Raw genomic sequence first — 19,044 nt, forward strand, 5'->3', positions numbered from 1 at the left:
GCGTCTTCTCTTGAATCTCTAGGGGGACGCGTTCTAGCGTTCATGCACGTGCACCGTTCTGTTCGGTACCTGCGCGTGCACGGCACACATTGTTCTGGTACCACGGCGTGGTACTGCCTTCTACAACCATAAAACCACTGGTGGTACCACGGCGTGGTACTGCGTTCTACGACCCGTAACACCACTGGTGGCGACTGAAACTTTAACCCATTCTGACCTGAGATCAGATTCTAAAAATGTCTTCTAAATCCTGACAGTTTTCTGAAAAAGCTATGTTTCTATGTCAGTCGTTCTTCGGTTTTTCAAAAAAAATCAGACCTAGATCTGCTATTTTTCAATAGCTAAAGCATAACAAAATGCTTACACCAAAAGGGGTTCCCGCCCAAAATGGTTTAATCCACGAGATATGGAAAGAGAGAGCTCAGCCTCAAGTCACATACCACTGCCCTAAGTCTCAAAACCACACAGGAGAAAGACGGCAGACACACAACGAGCTAAAGGCACAGCGTCAGCGTCTTGACATTCATTCTGCAATCACAAACACCACACACCAAGATACACAAACACCACACACCAAGATACACAAACACCACACACCAAGATACACAAACACCACACACCAAGATACACAAACACCACACACCAAGATACACAAACATCACACACCAAGATACACAAACACCACACACCAAGATACACAAACACCACACACCAAGATACACAAACACCACACACCAAGATACACAAACACCACACACCAAGATACACAAACAACACACACCAAGATACACAAACACCACACACCAAGATACACAAACAACACACACCAAGATACACAAACACCACACACCAAGATACACAAACACCACACACCAAGATACACAAACCAAATCAAAGAGTCTAAAAACCCATCGGCGTTCACAGAAAGGCTCAAACGTCTCCTGGGGAATTTTTAAAGAGCTTCTGCAATCAGGCAGCCATTCACAGCTCAATCAGCTGCACAATGTGGGCCAAATGAGATCCAATGAACCCCATTTGTGGATGTTCAGAGTCGGTGCTAGAATTTTTAGCTTACTTGACACATGGGGTGCTCATTTCAATGTATGTGTAACTCCCTCCTTACTGACCTACCGGCATCATGTGCACATAAGTCTCTCCAATTGATCCAACATGCCACAGCTCGCCTGGTCTTCAACCATTGGCTCCATTACGCCCACACACAGTACAACACTCTGATGCTGGCCTTCAAAGCAACCAAAGGTATAAAATGGTAAATGGTGCATTTATATAGCGCTTTTATCCAATGCGCTTTACATAGATTGTGCAGATGCAAGGCAACCAGCACATCAGGAGCATTTAGGGGTTTAGGGGTTCAGTGTCTTGCTCAAGGACACTTTGACAGTAACTCTGGGGGAGCCCAGGTTCGAACTGGCAACCTTACGGTTACCATCCAGCCACTCTACCCCTGAGCCACCGCCGCTGGCACCCCCATATATATTTTTGCTTATTGTAAATCACTCTGGATTAAGAGCATCTGCTAAATGCCTAAATTGTAACACTATGGCCTAAGTCATTAAATCCTCTTATGTTACATACAATTTATATGTAAATTATATATTTTTTATAAACCCCAAACGTTTTGGGAGGGGTGAAATGATTACCGGTAATACCATAGTTTGTCTTTGATGAGAGTTTGCCGTTTTCGGAAAAAACTGATGACATGGGCCATTATTCTAAAAAGGTAACGAGGATTGACTGTGTGTGTGTGTGTGTGTGTGTGTGTGTGTGTGTGTGTGTGAACAGTAGTTCATAGTGTATATACGTGTGTGTGTGAGAACAGTAGGGGATGGAGGAAAAGTGGAGAGGATGTGACAGGAAGCCGTTCTTCCTCTGGCCCCATCACTGCACCGTGAACAAGCCTCCACGTTAATTTCATTCCCGACTGTGAGAAAACGACCCAAATTGTCAGAATTAAATGAACACTGCAGACTCTTCACAGAGTGTCTGACTCCATCATTAATTCATTCTGGGCGGGAGCCCCTTTTGGTGTTAGCATTATGTTATGCTTTAGCTATTGAAAAATAGCAGATCTACAAGTTCATAGCGCGCCACCGAGTGGCGCGCTATGAACTTGTAGGTCTGCTATTTTTGAAAAATCGAAGAACGACTGACATAGAAACATAGCTTTTTCAGAAAACTGTCATGATGTAGAAGACATTTATAGAATCTGATCTCAGGTTAAAAAGGATTAATTCTCTCTCATGCCATGGACTTCACTTCAACTCGACCCCATTTACAACTGTCTAGACCATCAATCATCCCTAGAATGTGATGGTCACATGCGTGCGTGCGTGCGTGCGTGCGTGCGTGCATACGCACCCAGAAGGGACACAGCAGAATCAGAAGGGACATGGTGGTTATGAATAAGGGAGATTATTTCCGTCAGGCTTATGGTTACAGAGGTTACAGTCACAGTAGTAGGCTGAATAAAAATTCAGCATTTTTTTATGTTTTTTGGAATGCCCTCGCAAGTTTATCTGTGCGTGGCCATCTAAACTATTATTTCTTCCCTCAAGTGCTTAGTCAGAATGCAGATTCTTCTTCAACAACTAGTTATTAGGCTGTTGATGGTTTTGCTACAACAGTTCACCAAATGTAACTGTTGGAAAAAAATAACGGTCCAAGTGTGCGCATGTACATGTGTGCGTGTTTGTGTGTGCGTGCGTGCGTACACCAGTAGGTTAATGCAGGCAGGCACTCTGGACTCATTAGATGGCTCTATCCTGCTGGCTAAACACCCACCTACTCCAGGAAAATCGCTGACACCACTGACACTGGCTGCACGCGCACGCACACACACACACACACACACACACACACAGGCTGCACGCGCGCGCACTCTCTCTCGTGTGTGCTGTAAAAATGAATAAAGTTAATAAGTGTGTGTGTACCTGCGGCTGTCTGCTGCACACACGAGTGTGTACAGTATGTGTCCATGTCACTCAATATCCCCCTGTCCCCAGCATCAATTATTTCACAACCAGGCTGTGGTGCGGTACAAGTTGGACACACACACACACACACACACACACACACACACACACCATTTCCATGACAATTAAAACCACATGACGGTGGAGGAGTCAAGCACCCAGCGTATGGGGAAAAAACCCTCTTCTACAGAGATAAGGAGAGAGAGGCAGAGGGAGAGAGGGAGAGAGAGAGAGAGAGAGAGGCAGAGAGAGAGAGAGAGAGACCTTGGATAAGTGGTCCCAGGATTATGAGTAGTTCCATCACGGCTTTGGTCAGTCCACTGCCTTCTATAAAAAGCCATTAGCATGTGAATGAAGAGCCACACAGTGCACGGGGCTGTCTGAAAGCCCCGGGGCACCGATCTACACACACAAACCCCGGAAGGAGTTAAATCCACTAGAATTAGCTGAGCTATATGAGCAACATGTTGGGGGTTTGCAAATGCATGGTGAACTTGTAGATCTGTTATTTTATGTTGCACCACGCCGACGCACAAACCAATACATTGCGGGAGCTTAACCCATTTTGAGCGGGAACCCCTTTTGGTGGTTACATACATGTTACATTATGTTATAATTTAGCTATTGAAAAATAGCAGAACTACAAGCTCATAGCGCGGCACCGAGTGCCGCGCTATGATCTTGTAGGTCTGCTATTTTTGAAAAATCGTTAAAATGTTCCTCAAATCTTTCAGAAAATTGTCATGATTTAGAAAACCTTTTTTTGTAATTTCGACGTCAGGACCAAAATGGGTTAAAGCCTGGAGGTGCTGCAGGCGAGCAAACTGGAAGGGGTTCAATCCGCCCGAGCACAGATAAGATTCCATTATAACATGTCTGAGAATTTGGCTAAGAATGACAGTCTAAAAGCTGAAGGATCGAATGCTGCTCAAAGATACGAAGGATCGCTCTGTGCTGCTTGCCGTGACGAATAGATGTTTCCCTTTTTTTTGGTACACTGTGATGTGGTTGATTGCTGTGTCTAGTCTTTCTCACAACTGCACAATGTCAATGTGCAGGCCTTAAAATCTGCAGTTTGTCATGCTACATGCTGCAGAGCACGGTAAATGATTGAGTTTAAATAAAATCATAAATCATTTTGCTAGAGTAGTTGGTAGGAAAACACACAAATTATGGTCCTGCCTGGATCCTAAAAACCTGAACCCAAGATTTCATGTGACCCTGATACACAGTGAACATGGAGCTCAGAAAATGTCATAATGGAGGTTATTGATGGCAGTCCTCCCATAAACAGAAAAAAAGAAAAAAAAGAGAAACCAGGTTTAGATCCATTACTGTGGGCGACCATGACGGGGCCTTCTTTAAAAAAGGTTGACTAAAATAGTGCATGTCCTCCCCCTGTGTCTGGCATTCACTCAGTTGGGTGAACCCCGGTTGAGGTGACGGATCACAGTTTAGTGGAGAACCACTCCGTCTCCGCCGCCAGACAAAGGCCGTCTACAAGCGGAACACGCCATGTACCCGGTGGACACAGCAGACTCCCTGGAGCCACGGTTGTCAGCACAGTTCACTGTGGTTCACTGTTGAAGAGGAACTACTGAACTATTCAGGCGTTTCACATTCAACTGGCATGAACCGCTGGGATCCACTGACATGAACTGGTGTGATCCACTGACATCAGCTAGTGCATTACTTAGTTTAGACAGTTTTTGGTTTAGACTAATCATTGGTTAGACCAGTCATTAGTCCTACAACTACAACCTATCTCAAACCCTCACCCTTAACCCATGTCTAACCAATGACTAGTCTAAACTAAGTATGCACCCCACATCAGCTGGTGTGATCAACTCACATCAGCTGGTGTGATCAACTCACATCAGCTGGTGTGATCAACTCACATCAAGTGACGTAATCAACGAACTGACTAACAAGTTAAAACTGGTGTGATCACAGCAGGTTTAGAAATTAATAGTTAAAAAAAAACAATAAACAAAAGCTAGTCAATTCCTAGAACTAAAAGTAAACCTCAACTGAAAAGAAACAAACTGAAAAACGAAATAACCAACAAATAATGATATGTCAAAACTATAGTAACTCATGCATGGAACTATTAGATGTCAAAAGCCTGTGAGTTTCTGAGCTGCAATGTATCTACGAGTGAGAGTTAACCGCATGGCATATTATTCCATCACATGCCACATATTCTGGACATGGATAGCATAATAGCCCAACATTATGCAAAAATCAGTCCAGTCTGAAGCGAATGGTGCAACAGCACCCCCGATTGGTACTCGTGACATAGTCCCATAGGGACAAAGCTGTTCCTTGGCCGTTCCTTTTTGAGTGGTTGCACCACTCAAAAATAGAAGGATATTTGTTGAAAATGGAAGACACACAAACCCACATGTCATTTCAGTGGTTGAATGAACACTAAAGCGTTGAGTGACCAGCGGTCAAAGCGGTCTGGTTCCTTACCTCTCTCTGCATCACCAGCTCCTTGGTGAACAGCATGGCCTCGTCACTGAACGGCTCGGCCACCTGCAGGCCACCTGGCATGTTTCTGGAACTGCGTGGACACTCGATACCTGGTCAAACACAACAACAAAAACACGCCACGGTCAGACAACACTCCATCACATCCCTACTCCTCTCTCCATCCACATTGGCCCCAACAACCTTTTCGTCCCTCTTAACCGTTGGCCACACGTCCTAGGGAATCCAATCGAGGGATGCATTGGACGTGTGTACACGTCCTAGCGCATCCTCAATGATATCAGGCGAGGGGAGAATATTCTGAATTTTCCTTTTTTTTTTCAGTCGGACACTCGGCCACCGTCCTTCGTGCTCTACGGCCATATGAGCTTCCCGTTGACTTAGCTGTTAGCGCGGCAGAAAGAATGCCTCGTCTCTCCTAATCCAGGGCGCTCTCCGTGGTTCTGATCTGATGGATATACTAGCGCTTCATTTCTGCTCCTCATCCACCTCTCGTGCAATGTAAGCTAGCAAAGTAAAGCAAACCATTTCTCCGTTTTTTCCCCGGCTCGTTTCCGGGGGGGTGGGTTTCAGAGTAAAAGCGGCCATGTCTTTCCGGCACCTCAGAGCTCCTATTTTTAAGGAACCCCAGCGCTGATTGTGTTAATAGGTAGAGGAAACCATAATTTAGACTCCCAATCACACAAAATGCATGTGTGCACAGATTGGCCTGGCAAGCGCTAGCTGGAGCGATAGCGCTAGCTGCAGCTCTGAATGGGATAACTAGTCACCAGGGGGTCAATTCTGAGTGCGTGAAATGCCTCTCCTCCTTACACCGTTCTCCGTTGAATAGCTGTGCTGGTACTGACCTCTGACACTGACCGTGGTCTTATTCCTAGTGGAGAGTAGCCTGGCTAATAAGCCAGACCGAATCAGCCGTTGGCAAAAAAAGAATTGCCTGCCGGCGGATTACGGTCTGGAGAGGCTCAATTGTACGCCCATTTCCTACACCAGAGAACTGGTGTGGCCAATCGGGACACGGTATGCAATATGGGCGGGCTTTGGTACAGCGGCGTTCAATGCTTGAGACCTTTGACTGACAGTATCTCTGAACAATTGCGTCAAAGAGAAAATGTTTGAACCCGCCCCCCGGGAAACAAGATCCATACACAGCATCTCCAGACTCAAATACCACACAAGTGTGATTTGAGTCTGGCTTATTAGCCAGGCTAAGTGGAGAGTGCATATAGGAGGTGGATTAGCCAACGACTCGCTATGGGATCACTTGGTACTGTTCTTCTCCATCTTGACAGAGCTTGCTTTGGGCTTAAAGAAAGTGCATGTCCGTGGTACACCGAGAGCACGCACACCAAGGATAATGTAAAACCCACTCAGGTTCACACTCAGATATTTATTGTAGGTCGGTCGGTCGGTCGGTCGGTCGGTCGGTCGGTCGGTCGTGCGTGCGTGCGTGCGTGCGTGCGTGCGTGCGTGCGTGCGTATCAACCTTATAGAAGCTGTAAGTAATATACATTAAAGCACCATTTAAGATGCACATCCTGCATGCAGAGTGCATCACTGGTGCAGAGATCTCTGCTCTTTGATGCTTTCCCTCCTCGTCACATTGATGATGACGCACCCATTTGTCAGAGTTCACAAGTTCTTGCCTTCATCTCCAAGAAATGGACTGAGATCACAGGAGCCTCCGTCCATGGACGTTGGCTAAGAAGAAATGGACTGAGATCACAGGAGCCTCCGTCTAAGGACGTTGACTAAGAAGCTGAAGGAACGCCAAGCTGAGAGAAACACGGTGAATGAGTTAACCCATTCAGAACGGGAACCCCTGTTGGTGTTTTAAGGATTATGTTATACTTCAGCTATTGAAAAATAGCAGATCTATAAGCTTGTAGCGCGGCACCGAGTGCCGCGCTATAAGCTTGTAGATCTGCTATTTTTTTGAAAAATCTTGAAAATGTTGGCGCAAATCTTTGAATACCGTATATATTCTTTCAGAGCGAACGTTTTTTAACTCGTATCTCTTTGCTTCTGGGAGGTCCCTGGAACAACATATTTCCAGATGTGGGTCGGCGGCCAATTGCCAATAATTCTGGGGGTCCTTGACATGAAAAACCACCGACATAGACATAACAGGTTTTTCTGAAAACTGTCATGATTTTAGAAGACATTTGCAGGATCTGGTCTCGGGTCCAAATGGGTTAAACAGGTACAGATCCCCGTGGGTCTGCTGCCTTCACATACTGTAGGGGGAGTGGTCTGCCGTGGCCCACCAGTACCGTGAGAGTTCTGCCAATAGAGCTAAGTGAAGTTGGCAGCACGCTGTAATAGCGCTGCTGTTCTACGAGTTACATACAATCATTCTCAATTAATTTGGTTTAACCATTAATATCCAATGTCTGCAATGTTACAGTATGTGCACTGTGGCTGCACAAAAATATACCTCAATATCTAGTGTGTCTGACTTGAGCAAGACTGATCACTGATTGATTGTTCAATAAACACATGTCCATAACATTCATTTTATGAGTTGGTACATGATGTAAAACAGCACACTATATGCCATTGTGGTAGCCTATGTTTTGCCGACGTTTAGTCTAGGCACTGATGAATTGGGACTCTGAATAAAGGCAGGGATTCCGCCAAACATGGCTAAACCATGTTTACGCCTTTGTCTCTATACTGTCTTTGGCACTTGAGGGGTTTATAGCAAAATGGGTAGAGAGCTACCATATGACAAACATATTGTGCTGCTACACGCACTACTGAAAAAGCTTGACCACAGTACAGTAGCTTGATGTTGATCCACAGTATGCATGACTTAATAGAGCATAGTCACTATATTCTCTCTCTCTCATCCACCCCTCCCTCTCCCCCTCGGCTTTGTTGTATTGATTTATGCAGAGTAACTGCATGCCGTCTTCAGGTGGGAGGTAAAAACCTTGGACAATAATTGTGCCAACAAAGCAACAGCACTCTCGAAAACTCTCGTTTCTCCCGGTGGAAACCCCGACCCAAATGTAGCTTTCTAATTCATTGTTAATGCACCAGCTCCAGACAGACTGCTGTTTTTGAGTCGTAGGTTTCCTGTTTCATTCTTTATGAGAGCCGTGTGTGTGTGTGTGTGTGTGTGTGTGTGTGTGTGTGTGTGTGTGTGTGTGTGTGTGTGTGTGTGTGTGTGTGTGTGTGTGTGTGTGTGTGTGCCACAGACCAGGCAGTGTTCGTTCTTTTTGGCTTACCGATAAATGAAGTTGCTTTATTAAAAAATGGTTTCAAAGTTGGTGCTGAATATGCTTGAGGCTTTAACCCATTTTGGGCGGGAACCCCTTTTGGTGTTAGCATTATTTTATGCTTTAGCTATTTAAAAATAGCAGATCTACAAGCTCATAGCGCGCCACCGAGTGGCGCGCTACGAGCTTGTAGGTCTGCTATTTTTGAAAAAGTCGAAGAACGACTGACATAGAAACATAGCTTTTTCAGAAAACTGTCAGGATGTAGAAGACATTTTTAGAATCTGATCTCAGGTCAAAGTATGGGATATAAAGTACATTTCTAACCAATCACACAAGTGTGTTCACATATATCGTGTCATCTGCGTTGAGTTCGGCGAGTTAGAACATCTTGGGAGTAGTGGGGAGAAGTGCTGAATTGTTTTTCAAGGGAATGTGTTTTACTATCAAAAAAGTATGCTATCCACATTCTCAGTATATAGCAGACTGCTATAAACAAACGACATGAACTGAAATATAATAGAAGCACGATAAATGCTGCCTTGAACAACAGCAAGATAAAAGGTTAAAAAAGTCCTCTTGGAATTATTATTATTTGAGGTACAAAAAATATGTACTGTACTGAAGAAGCACATAACATGATATCATGTAGTGAGAGTGTAGTTTGGCTTTTTGAGTGGTGCAACCACTCCAAGGAACAGCAATGTCCCCATGTCCTATAACCTATGTGACTACGTCCCGATGTTTAGAGCACCAGTAGGGGCAAAAGTGGCGCTGTTGTGCTAGAAACAGAGAGAGAGAGATAGTGTTGCACTGTTGCCTGCTAATTACAGAGAGAGAGAGAGAGAGAGAGAGAGAGAGAGAGAGAGAGAGAGAGAGAGAGAGGGGGGGGGGGGGGAGGGGGAGGGAGAGAGAGTTGTCTGCCAAATGCTAATTCCCCCACACAGTAACTCTGTCATTTCTCGACCGTTTCGGACACGGGGCGGCACCCTGGGCGCGTTCCTGTGGTGCGTTCCAGGGACCCACCGGGGGCCCCCACACGGAGTTGCACCACTCAGTTCACACAGGTGTGATTTTTAATTGTGTGTGTGTGTGTGTGTGTGTGTGGGGGGCCGTCTATTGATCAAACCTATGCATCAGTTGGGCTCCACATTCCACAATGTAATAAATATGAAATAATATCCACATGCCATTGGCTACTTACCATGAAATGCAAAGCGGGCGATACCGAGTGTGCACACACACACCACACACACACGTCCTCTAACGACAAGAGCATGTTGGATTTTCCCAGGAGAGGCCAACTACAACACGTCCATTAGCTCCTAATAGCCAGTAAATAGTGCAGTGTCCAGGATTAGCATTTAAATGGCCCGCAGTGTCCTGAGCAGAGAGGTCCCACATTTTGTCAGTGACATTTTAGCTGTACAATTTAAAATGCCATTCGGTGCTCTTGGTTTTACATAAAAGTTGTGTCCCGATCAAGTTATTGCCCGTCTATTTTAAAGCTTAAAGACTTAAAACAGTTATTTTTCATAATGAAGTTGTATTCGTTTCCCCTGGCACAAAATGGGGAATGCATAACAAAAGCAAAACGCACAAGCATCGGTACCGGATATCAGGCAAATTGTTCCCAATCTGGCATTCGAATGTTCGCCCCCAGAATAGTGATGCTAGGGGTGCATGTGCTTAACCCATTTTGGGCGGGAACCCTTTTTGGTGTTTTAAAGCATTATGTTATACTTTAGCTATTGAAAAATAGCAGATCTACAAGCTCAAGCTACGAGCTTGTAGGTCTGCTATTTTTGAAAAATCGTGAAAATGGGCCTCAAATCTTTGAATATATATTATTACAGAGTGAAATTTTAACTCAAATCTTTGCTTCTGGAAAAATAGCAGATCTACAAGCTCATAGCACGCCACCGAGTGGCGCGCTACGAGCTTGTAGGTCTGCTATTTTTGATTCGCCCCCAGAATAGTGATGCTAGGGGTGCATGTGCTTAACCCATTTTGGGCGGGAACCATTTTTGGTGTTTTAAAGCATTATGTTATACTTTAGCTATTGAAAAATAGCAGATCTACAAGCTCGTAGCACGCCACCGAGTGGCACGCTACGAGCTTGTAGGTCTGCTATTTTTGAAAAATCGTGAAAATGGGCCTCAAATATTTGAATATATATTATTACAGAATCTTTGCTTCTGGGGAGGTCCCTGGAACAACATAGGAGGCATATTACATATAATTTTTGGGGTCCTTGACATGAAATATTGAGCACCACTGATACAGAAACATGAGGTACTTCAGAAATTCACGTCAGGCCTAAATGGGTTAAGGGGGAAATTAGCCCGTTAAGACCTTTTTGAAGTCGATTATTTGGGAAGCTTCTTCTATATTTTGTATTTTTTAGCTGGGGACACCTTGAAGAGAGGAGACACAACTGCCATTGTCAAGATCACAGAGTATTTATAGAAGTGGACCAGGGCAGGGATTCCATGTGGGACGTCCCGCTTAGGACAAGGAGGAGGTGAGATGAGGGACAAGGGATGAGAGGACACTGATGGCGTATAAGATGACAGGAATGTGGCATTGGAAATAAAAATAAAAACAAAGTACGCAGAAGAGCGGATGTACAAGATCTTGCTTTGGTGCCTGGGTTGGACACAGCCTTGTTAAGTGTGTCAGCATCGCGCGCGCCTCTAGGACGGTCCCACGTGAAGGATACCCGGCTAATCCGGTGCAACACCTGCGATCTCACTTGACTAACCCATTTTGACCCGAGATCAGATTCTAAAAATGTCATCTACATCCTGACAGTTTTCTGAAAAAGCTATGTTTCTATGTCAGTCGTTCTTCGATTTTTCAAAAATAGCAGACCTACAAGCTCGAGCTTGTAGCGCGTAGCTTGTAGCGCGTAGCTTGTAGCTACGAGCTTGTAGCTATTTTTCAATAGCTAAAGCATAACATAAAGCTAACACCAAAAGGGGTTCCCGCCCCAAAATGGGCTAATAAGCAGGGTCTGCACTGCACTTCTCCTCTGAATATACACGTCAGGCTATCAATGCCTGATTCAGCTGTGTCAAATCAGTGAAAAATCAGGGAAAAACAGTTTACCACAATCGGGCTCTCGTCTCGGGCAGCCGTGTGTGCGTGAGTGAGCCCACTTGTCACTCCACCTGTCAAATTGCCCAAGCCAACCCTCTACCTGCCGGCTATCCTCTCGTTGAAAATCAATTACTATGTGCAGTAGTCAGTCGCTTCACGCCTGGAAAAACCCTGTTGCCTTTGCACAGTACACGTGCAAAGGCACGCTCTACGTGTTTAACCCATTCTGGGCGGGAACGCCTTTGGTGTTTTAAGCATTATGTTATGCTGTAGCTGTTGAAAAATAGCAGATCTACAAGCTCATAGCGCGGCACAGAGTGCCGCGCTATGAGCTTGTAGGTCTGCTATTTTTGAAAAATCGTGAAAATATGCCTGAAATCTTTGAATATGTTGTTACAGAGCGAGTTTATTTTTATTTATTTTTTAAGATATTTTTTTTGCGGCTTACGCCTTTTATTGGTTTTTGAAGGGACAGACAGTAGGCTGAAAGGAAACGGGAGAGAGATGGGGGAAGACATGCAGTAAAGGCCGTGTCGGGCTCGGGAGTCGAACCCGCGGCACACTGCGACTGGATTACCAGTCGGGTGCCCAGACGGTTACGCCACCGCCTGGGCCAGAGCGAGTTTTTAACTAAAATCTTTGCTACTGGGAGGGTCCCTGGAACTACATATTTTCAGATGGGGGTCGGCGGCCAATGTCATATATATATGGGGGTCCTTGACATGAATATGTTTGAGCACCACTGACAGAAACATGGGATTTTACCGAAAACTGTCAGGATTTAGAAGACATTTGTAGAATCGTTCCCAGGTGTAAAAGGGTTAATGCCATTCAGAAGAGGTCATGTGACACCACTGTGCTGCCATGTTGTTCTCAGAGGTCGCCGCTTGCTTGAAAAACGAACCGTCATTTTGTCGAATAAAACACTAAAGTATTGTCGCATACATTTTGGCTCACAGAAGCCAAATTAATTGTTTCGATTCCATTTATCTGTTGAATTATTGACCGTTTTGTTTGTCCCCAAATGAGCGTAGAGAGAGATCTTTAACCCATTTAGACCTGGGAACGATTCTACAAAATGTCTAAATCCTGACAGTTTTCTGAAAAACCCAATGTTTCTATATCTGTGGTTCTCAATATTTCATGTCAAGGACCCCAAAAATTATATGTAATTGGCCGCCGACCCCCATCTGAAAATATGTTGTTCCAGTGACCTCCCAGGTCTTTTTTTTTTATATACTTTTTTTGGCTTTCGCCTTTATTTTATATTTTTTTTTCCGGCACACTGCCAGACTGGGTTACCAGCCAAGGTGCCTGGACCACTGAGCCATAGCCCAGCTAAAGTGTAACATAATGCTTAGAACACCAACAGGGGTTCCCGCCCAAAATGGGCTAAGCAGTCTTAGCCCTGTTGAACTCAAAATCAATCAAGGCGGGAGTTACAAAGCATCGTCATTTGCATGAGTAACTCACACACTTTGATAAACATCTGGGTTCGAGCTGCAGCATCTGTCTTATCTGATAACACTATGCAGCAGGACACACACACACACACACAGCCAGAGTCAGTTGAGTTTTGTCACAAGATTAGGGATGTGTTACCTATAAGATCAACATAGCAATGGTGTTGCTACAATGTGTATCTGAGACTTCATGTGACCAGCCTGACGTCATGACATGTACGATGTATGACTGATAATTTGGTAGGCTACCATTTTCCATTTCCTGCAAACCAACATAGTTTAGGTCAGGTCATATACAGGCCAGGTTTCCGCCCGACAACAATGATATAATATACTCTCGTCATAATAGAGGGTATGCGTGTTACATCATCATCAAACCAGGAAGTTATGCAGGAACGCCTACCGAGTGGCAAAAAACTACTTTCTGGCCTCGACAGCCCATACATCCACACAGAACAGTCTTATCTGATTGCATTAAACATAAAACAATGTTAAACTCACTTTGCCTGTTGCTTTGCCACTCAATGTGCCATTCACTTTAAGCATGCGCATACTCTATTAAGGGGTGCAACAGATAATGTTTGTGTGACAGCATTGCACAACAATGTATAAAATAGGACTTTCAACCTTTACTATTACTTGTACTACTAGGACTTTGTAGAGGAAATTATGTTAAAAAAACGCGAGTGTCGAATGTGAAGTCGGTGGGGCAAACGGTTCTCGAGTTGCGTGCATTACAACCGTACACACACGCACGCACACACACACACAGACGTGGCGCATTTATAGTATACTAGACCTGTACGTGCCCGTCGCAGTCGGCCACCGGCCTACTTGGGAACGATGCAACTTGGGGACCTAATGATATACGTTGTCATAGCACCCGTTTTAACTGTCAGCCGGTGTCCCACATGGAGATCTGTGTATGTGCCTGTGTGTGAAGACTACAAACTGAAAAGTGTACTTGGCAATCGATTCGGCCCACTGGCAGAGCCTGATTGGTTGAGCCTCAATAGAGCGTCGCAGTCCCGCCTCCTACCCTGGACCAGGAAATGATTCTCCGTTCATTTTCCTCAGACATTTCAGAAAGTATTTATTTAAAGACGTTTACGCCGCGGACAAAGCCAACTCGAGTCGTGACAAATCATGACAACAAACACAATTTTTTGGGCCGAACAAATAATTAGAAAGAAGAAAAAAACGGCAGGTTACAACACTTTTTTTGTTGTTTTTCTTCTTTGTAATTATTTGTTTGGTCCAAAATATTGTTTGTGTTGTCATGAGTTGTCACGACTCGAGTTGGCTTTGTCCGCGGCGTAACCGTCTTTAAATAAATACTTTAAGAAATGTCTATGGGAAAAATGCATTGGGTTTCATTTCCTGGTCCAGGGTAGGAGGCGGGACTGCGACGCTCTATTGGCTGAGGCAGAGGCTGGAAATTGCACAGGTGAAAGGAGTTGGCCTCATTAGGCCCACTGGCAGAGCCTGGCCCAGGTGAAAGGAGTTGGCCTCATTAGGCCCACTGGCAGAGCCTGACCAGAGCCTTTTGTGGTGGTTCTGGAGAACCGTGGGTCCGACCGACTCGATACCTGGCACTGCACTCCCTGTGGGGGTGAACGTGTCAAATGTGAAGTCGGTGGGTCAAGCGGTTCTCGAGTTACGTGCATTACAACCATACGCACACACGCAGACAGAGACGTGGCACATTTATAGTAGGATGCATGGTGGGCAACTTTGACGATGGAGAGAGCCACTATATTTCCACACTCACTCCAGAGGGCCACATTGCTGTCGTAGCAAAAATAGCAGATCTACAAGCTCAAAACGCGTCGCAGTGCGACGCGTTTTGAGCTTGTAGATCTGCTATTTTTGCAGATCTAGTCGAATTAAAATTGAATTGGAATCCTGAAAATTAACATTTTATGTAATTTCAAATGCCTTTAATTATACTTGTGTTGAGCAATGAGCTACTAATTTAGACTGAAGTAATTAAAGCGGGTCATGTTTGCATGTTGTGGAATTGTAACAGCTGAAATTATTATTATTATATCAGTATTCTGACATTAACTTGAAGGCCACATTAAGTGAAGGTGGGGGCCGCATGTGGCCCCCGGGCCGCCAGTTGCCCATGTATGGTTTATATGATCAAGGCATCCTTGACAAAAACAGAGCTTGCTCTCAATGTGCTTCCCTGAATAAATAAAAGGAAAAAGTATGAGAATTATGGACAAAAATCAATTTTGGGGATGTTAGACAAAGAACTTCTGCAAGAAGACTAGAGAGAAGGCTCTAGACCCTCGCCCTGGGACCCCCACTCAAACTGAGTCAAAGTTTGCACAACCCACCTCCTATCCCGGTGAGACCATGAAAATTTTATCATCTAGCAAAATAGTCTAGTATTTCTCTTCCATCTCCTAGATGACTGTCTCTACAGGAGCGACCAGACCCTGAGCATTAGTTTTAACTGTCTTACTCAGACACCCAATCCTCCTCGCACACAAATATAAAACACATTTCTCCTTGAGTCCTTTGTCTTACTCCTCTTCTTCCCTACGACACGCCTACACACTCGCTCTCATTCTCCAGCAGATGTCCAAAACATCCGCCGACGCACAGCCACTAACTAGCCCACCATCTCTCTTATCTCAAGACACCGTGTCCACTACCGGGCATCGTGTTTTGAGCAGCAGTCTGGGTTTTTAAATTGTTTTCAATGGTTGCCTGTCAGCACCGGCATCTTTCTTTTCTTAAATAGCGATAAACCTTTGAACGCCTCAAGTTAAAAATCACTTCAGCTTTTCACAGGAGGTGATGCACTCGATACTGTCAGTTTTCACGAGGTGGGCGATCACAGTAGGAGGCCAACGTTTACAGTATTGTTTACAACAGGGAAAATATAGAAACATCGAAATATCTGGAGGCATAATATGTCATGGTCCATAGAAATGACCAGAATAAAGACAGAAAGGCCTCGACTATAATACTGGAGCACACTCAAGGATTTTGTGAGTATTGGTTTTATTGTATATATTTTGCTGTGCAGCATTTTCTAGTTATTTGTTGGCAGCGCCTCAATGCTTTTCGCTTCATAAAAGACTCCTAGTAAGTACACGCAGGACCTAAGTCGGTACAAAATATACTGATGGAGGAATCTATAGGCAGACTAGCGGCTACATCAAAGATCCCAAAGAATGCTGGGAGGGAGGTTTAAGAACACTCATGTTTTATGCAGGTCCTTGGAAACACCCTGGCTACATCCAAACCAATACATTCTTTCATTTGAAGATGGAAAGATAAAACAAATCTCAGCACAAGTTTTTCAGAAATAGTTTCTGTCCATACTACATGCCTGAGAACACATTTGATCACATTTTACTTCTGACAGCCATTTGGAAAACTGTCCATGAAACGGTACTAGTTGTGACACAACACTTGTATGTTTCCCATTCATGTCGATGTAAAGTTGATTCACAAGATCCTTCACTTTGGGATATGTATACTCAAATGCCAGATGATGAATTAACCCATTCTGGGCGGGAACCCCTTTTGGTGTTAGCATTATGTTATGCTTTAGCTATTGAAAAATAGCAGATCTACAAGCTCATAGCGCGCCACTCGGAGGCGCGCTATGAGCTTGTAGGTCTGCTATTTTTGAAAAATCGAAGAACGACTGACATAGAAACATAGCTTTTTCAGAAAACTGTCAGGATTTAGGAGACATTTTTAGAATCTGATCTCAGGTCAAAATGGGTTTTAACTAAGCACTTTATAGCTTGCAGTACAGCGGTTTTGAATGGGAAAAAATATCCAGTGTAAAAAAAAATAATCACAAAATGCGAGCTTGTGTGTGCCACTTTGGAAACATTAAACCCTCAACTTGTTGGTATAGTCATTAGCGGTTTTCACAACAAAATGGATCAGCAGCGTTTTTGAAAAGTCTGTTTTCCGGGGGTTCAAAAACAACATAGTACTTGTGGATGCTTTAAACACAAACATAATACAAGATATGCATTTTAAAGAGAAAACTAATAAGTGTGGATGTAGCCTCACACCATATCCTGCTCTCCACATTTCTCTCTCGTTCCTTGATGTCTCTTTTTCTCTGCTCCAACTTTATTTTATTCTATTTATTTTGTCTGCCCTCTCCCTCCCTCTCTCCCTCCCTCCCCCTTTCGGTAGATATCTGCACAAGATAAAACTTCAGGGGGTTTCACTTTTAAACAGAGTTGTGGGTAAGAAAATATGTAAAGTAGAAGTAAAAAAAAAACATGGTCTAGTTAACCCATTTTGGACGGAGGTCGATAAAAAAAAAAGGCTTCAAAATCCTAATTTTTTTCTGAAAAACCCATGTTTCTATGTGAGTGGTGCTCAACCTTTTTCATGTCAAGGACCCCCAGAATTCTCTATTGGGCCACGGACCTCCATCTCAAAATATGTAGTTCCAGGGACCCCCCTGAAACCAATATTTTAGTTAAAAATGTTCGCTCTGAAATAATATATATATATTCAAAGATTCGCGCCACATTTTCACGACTTTTCAAAAATAGCAGACCTACAAGCGTGTAGCGCGCCACTCGGTGGCGCGCTATGAGCTTGTAGATCTGGTATTTTTCAATAGCTAAAGCATAACGTAACGCTTAAAACACCAACATGGGTTCCCGCCCAAAATGGCTTAAAAGTGGATAAGGAGGAGAGGGAAGGAGAAATGTTGAACTTGTAATACTGTAGCTGTACTGTACTGTTATGCACCGTTCAGGAACCCTTGTCATCGTGTTGCTGCAGTGACCTAGATACAAGCCCAACAACATACAGATACACAGGACAGGTGCAGACACAAACACTTTCCCAGACAGCCATTTGCCATATAGATAAGCTGTGAATTAAAGTTAAAGGTCAACGTCGTGTACCAGGCAGACATCATGACATGGCCCAAACAGGACGACTGCTGCTCTGTGTGTCACAGTTTGTCAACAGTGACATAAGAAAAGATGCCTGCTTTGCCGAAACGTTGGTTTATTAAAAAGTCTATAGCATCGTGACTACGAGCTGTGCGGCCTCTTTTCTTATGTCAACAGTACAAATAAAACCCAGAGCTGGCAGTGAAACCCTTGGCCACACAGTAAAATATATTGTTTGTGCGTTTGCAGAATTACACTTTGGTAGAGGTCTGGGTTGTGTAGTTACCTTTGCCTTGATGCAAAGGTAACCCCTTTGTGTTTTAAGCATTATGTTATACTTTAGCTATTCAAAACTAGCAGATCTACAAGCTCGTAGCGCGGCACCGAGTGCCGCGCTACGAGCTTGTAGGTCTGCTATTTTTTTTAAATCGTGAAAATGTGGCTCGAATCTTTGCTTCTGATCTGAGGGGTTCCTGGAATAACATATTTTCAGATGGGGGTCAGCGGCCAAATATATCAGGATTTAGAAGATATTTGCAGAATCGATGGTAGGTTTAAATGGGTTAATGACGACTGAGGAGACTATTTTGGATGTTCTATTTCTAGGATGTGTTCACACGAGTCCCCTTTCAGACCTCACACGAGTCCCCTTTCAGACCTCACATGAGTCCCCTTTCAGACCTCACACGAGTCCCCTTTCAGACCTCACACGAGTCCCCTTTCAGACCTCAGGATGTGTTCACATGAGTCCCCTTTCAGACCTCACACGAGTCCCCTTTCAGACCTCACACGAGTCCCCTTTCAGACCTCACACGAGTCCCCTTTCAGACCTCACACGAGTCCCCTTTCAGACCTCACACGAGTCCCCTTT

At 44.3% G+C, this 19,044-nt stretch overlaps 1 protein-coding gene across 1 annotated transcript in view; it reads right to left on the reverse strand.

The window, feature by feature from the left end:
* snd1 (staphylococcal nuclease and tudor domain containing 1) overlaps positions 1-19,044 on the reverse strand; it is a 361,345-nt gene that overhangs the window by 203,815 nt on the left and 138,486 nt on the right. The window contains exon 16 of the mRNA XM_079493746.1: positions 5,469-5,578. Within this exon, the coding sequence (XP_079349872.1) occupies positions 5,469-5,578 (110 nt within the window). The remainder of the gene's footprint in view (positions 1-5,468; positions 5,579-19,044) is intronic.

This window comes from Electrona antarctica (genome assembly GCF_951216825.1).
Source record: "Electrona antarctica genome assembly, chromosome: 23".
NCBI lineage: Eukaryota > Metazoa > Chordata > Actinopteri > Myctophiformes > Myctophidae > Electrona > Electrona antarctica.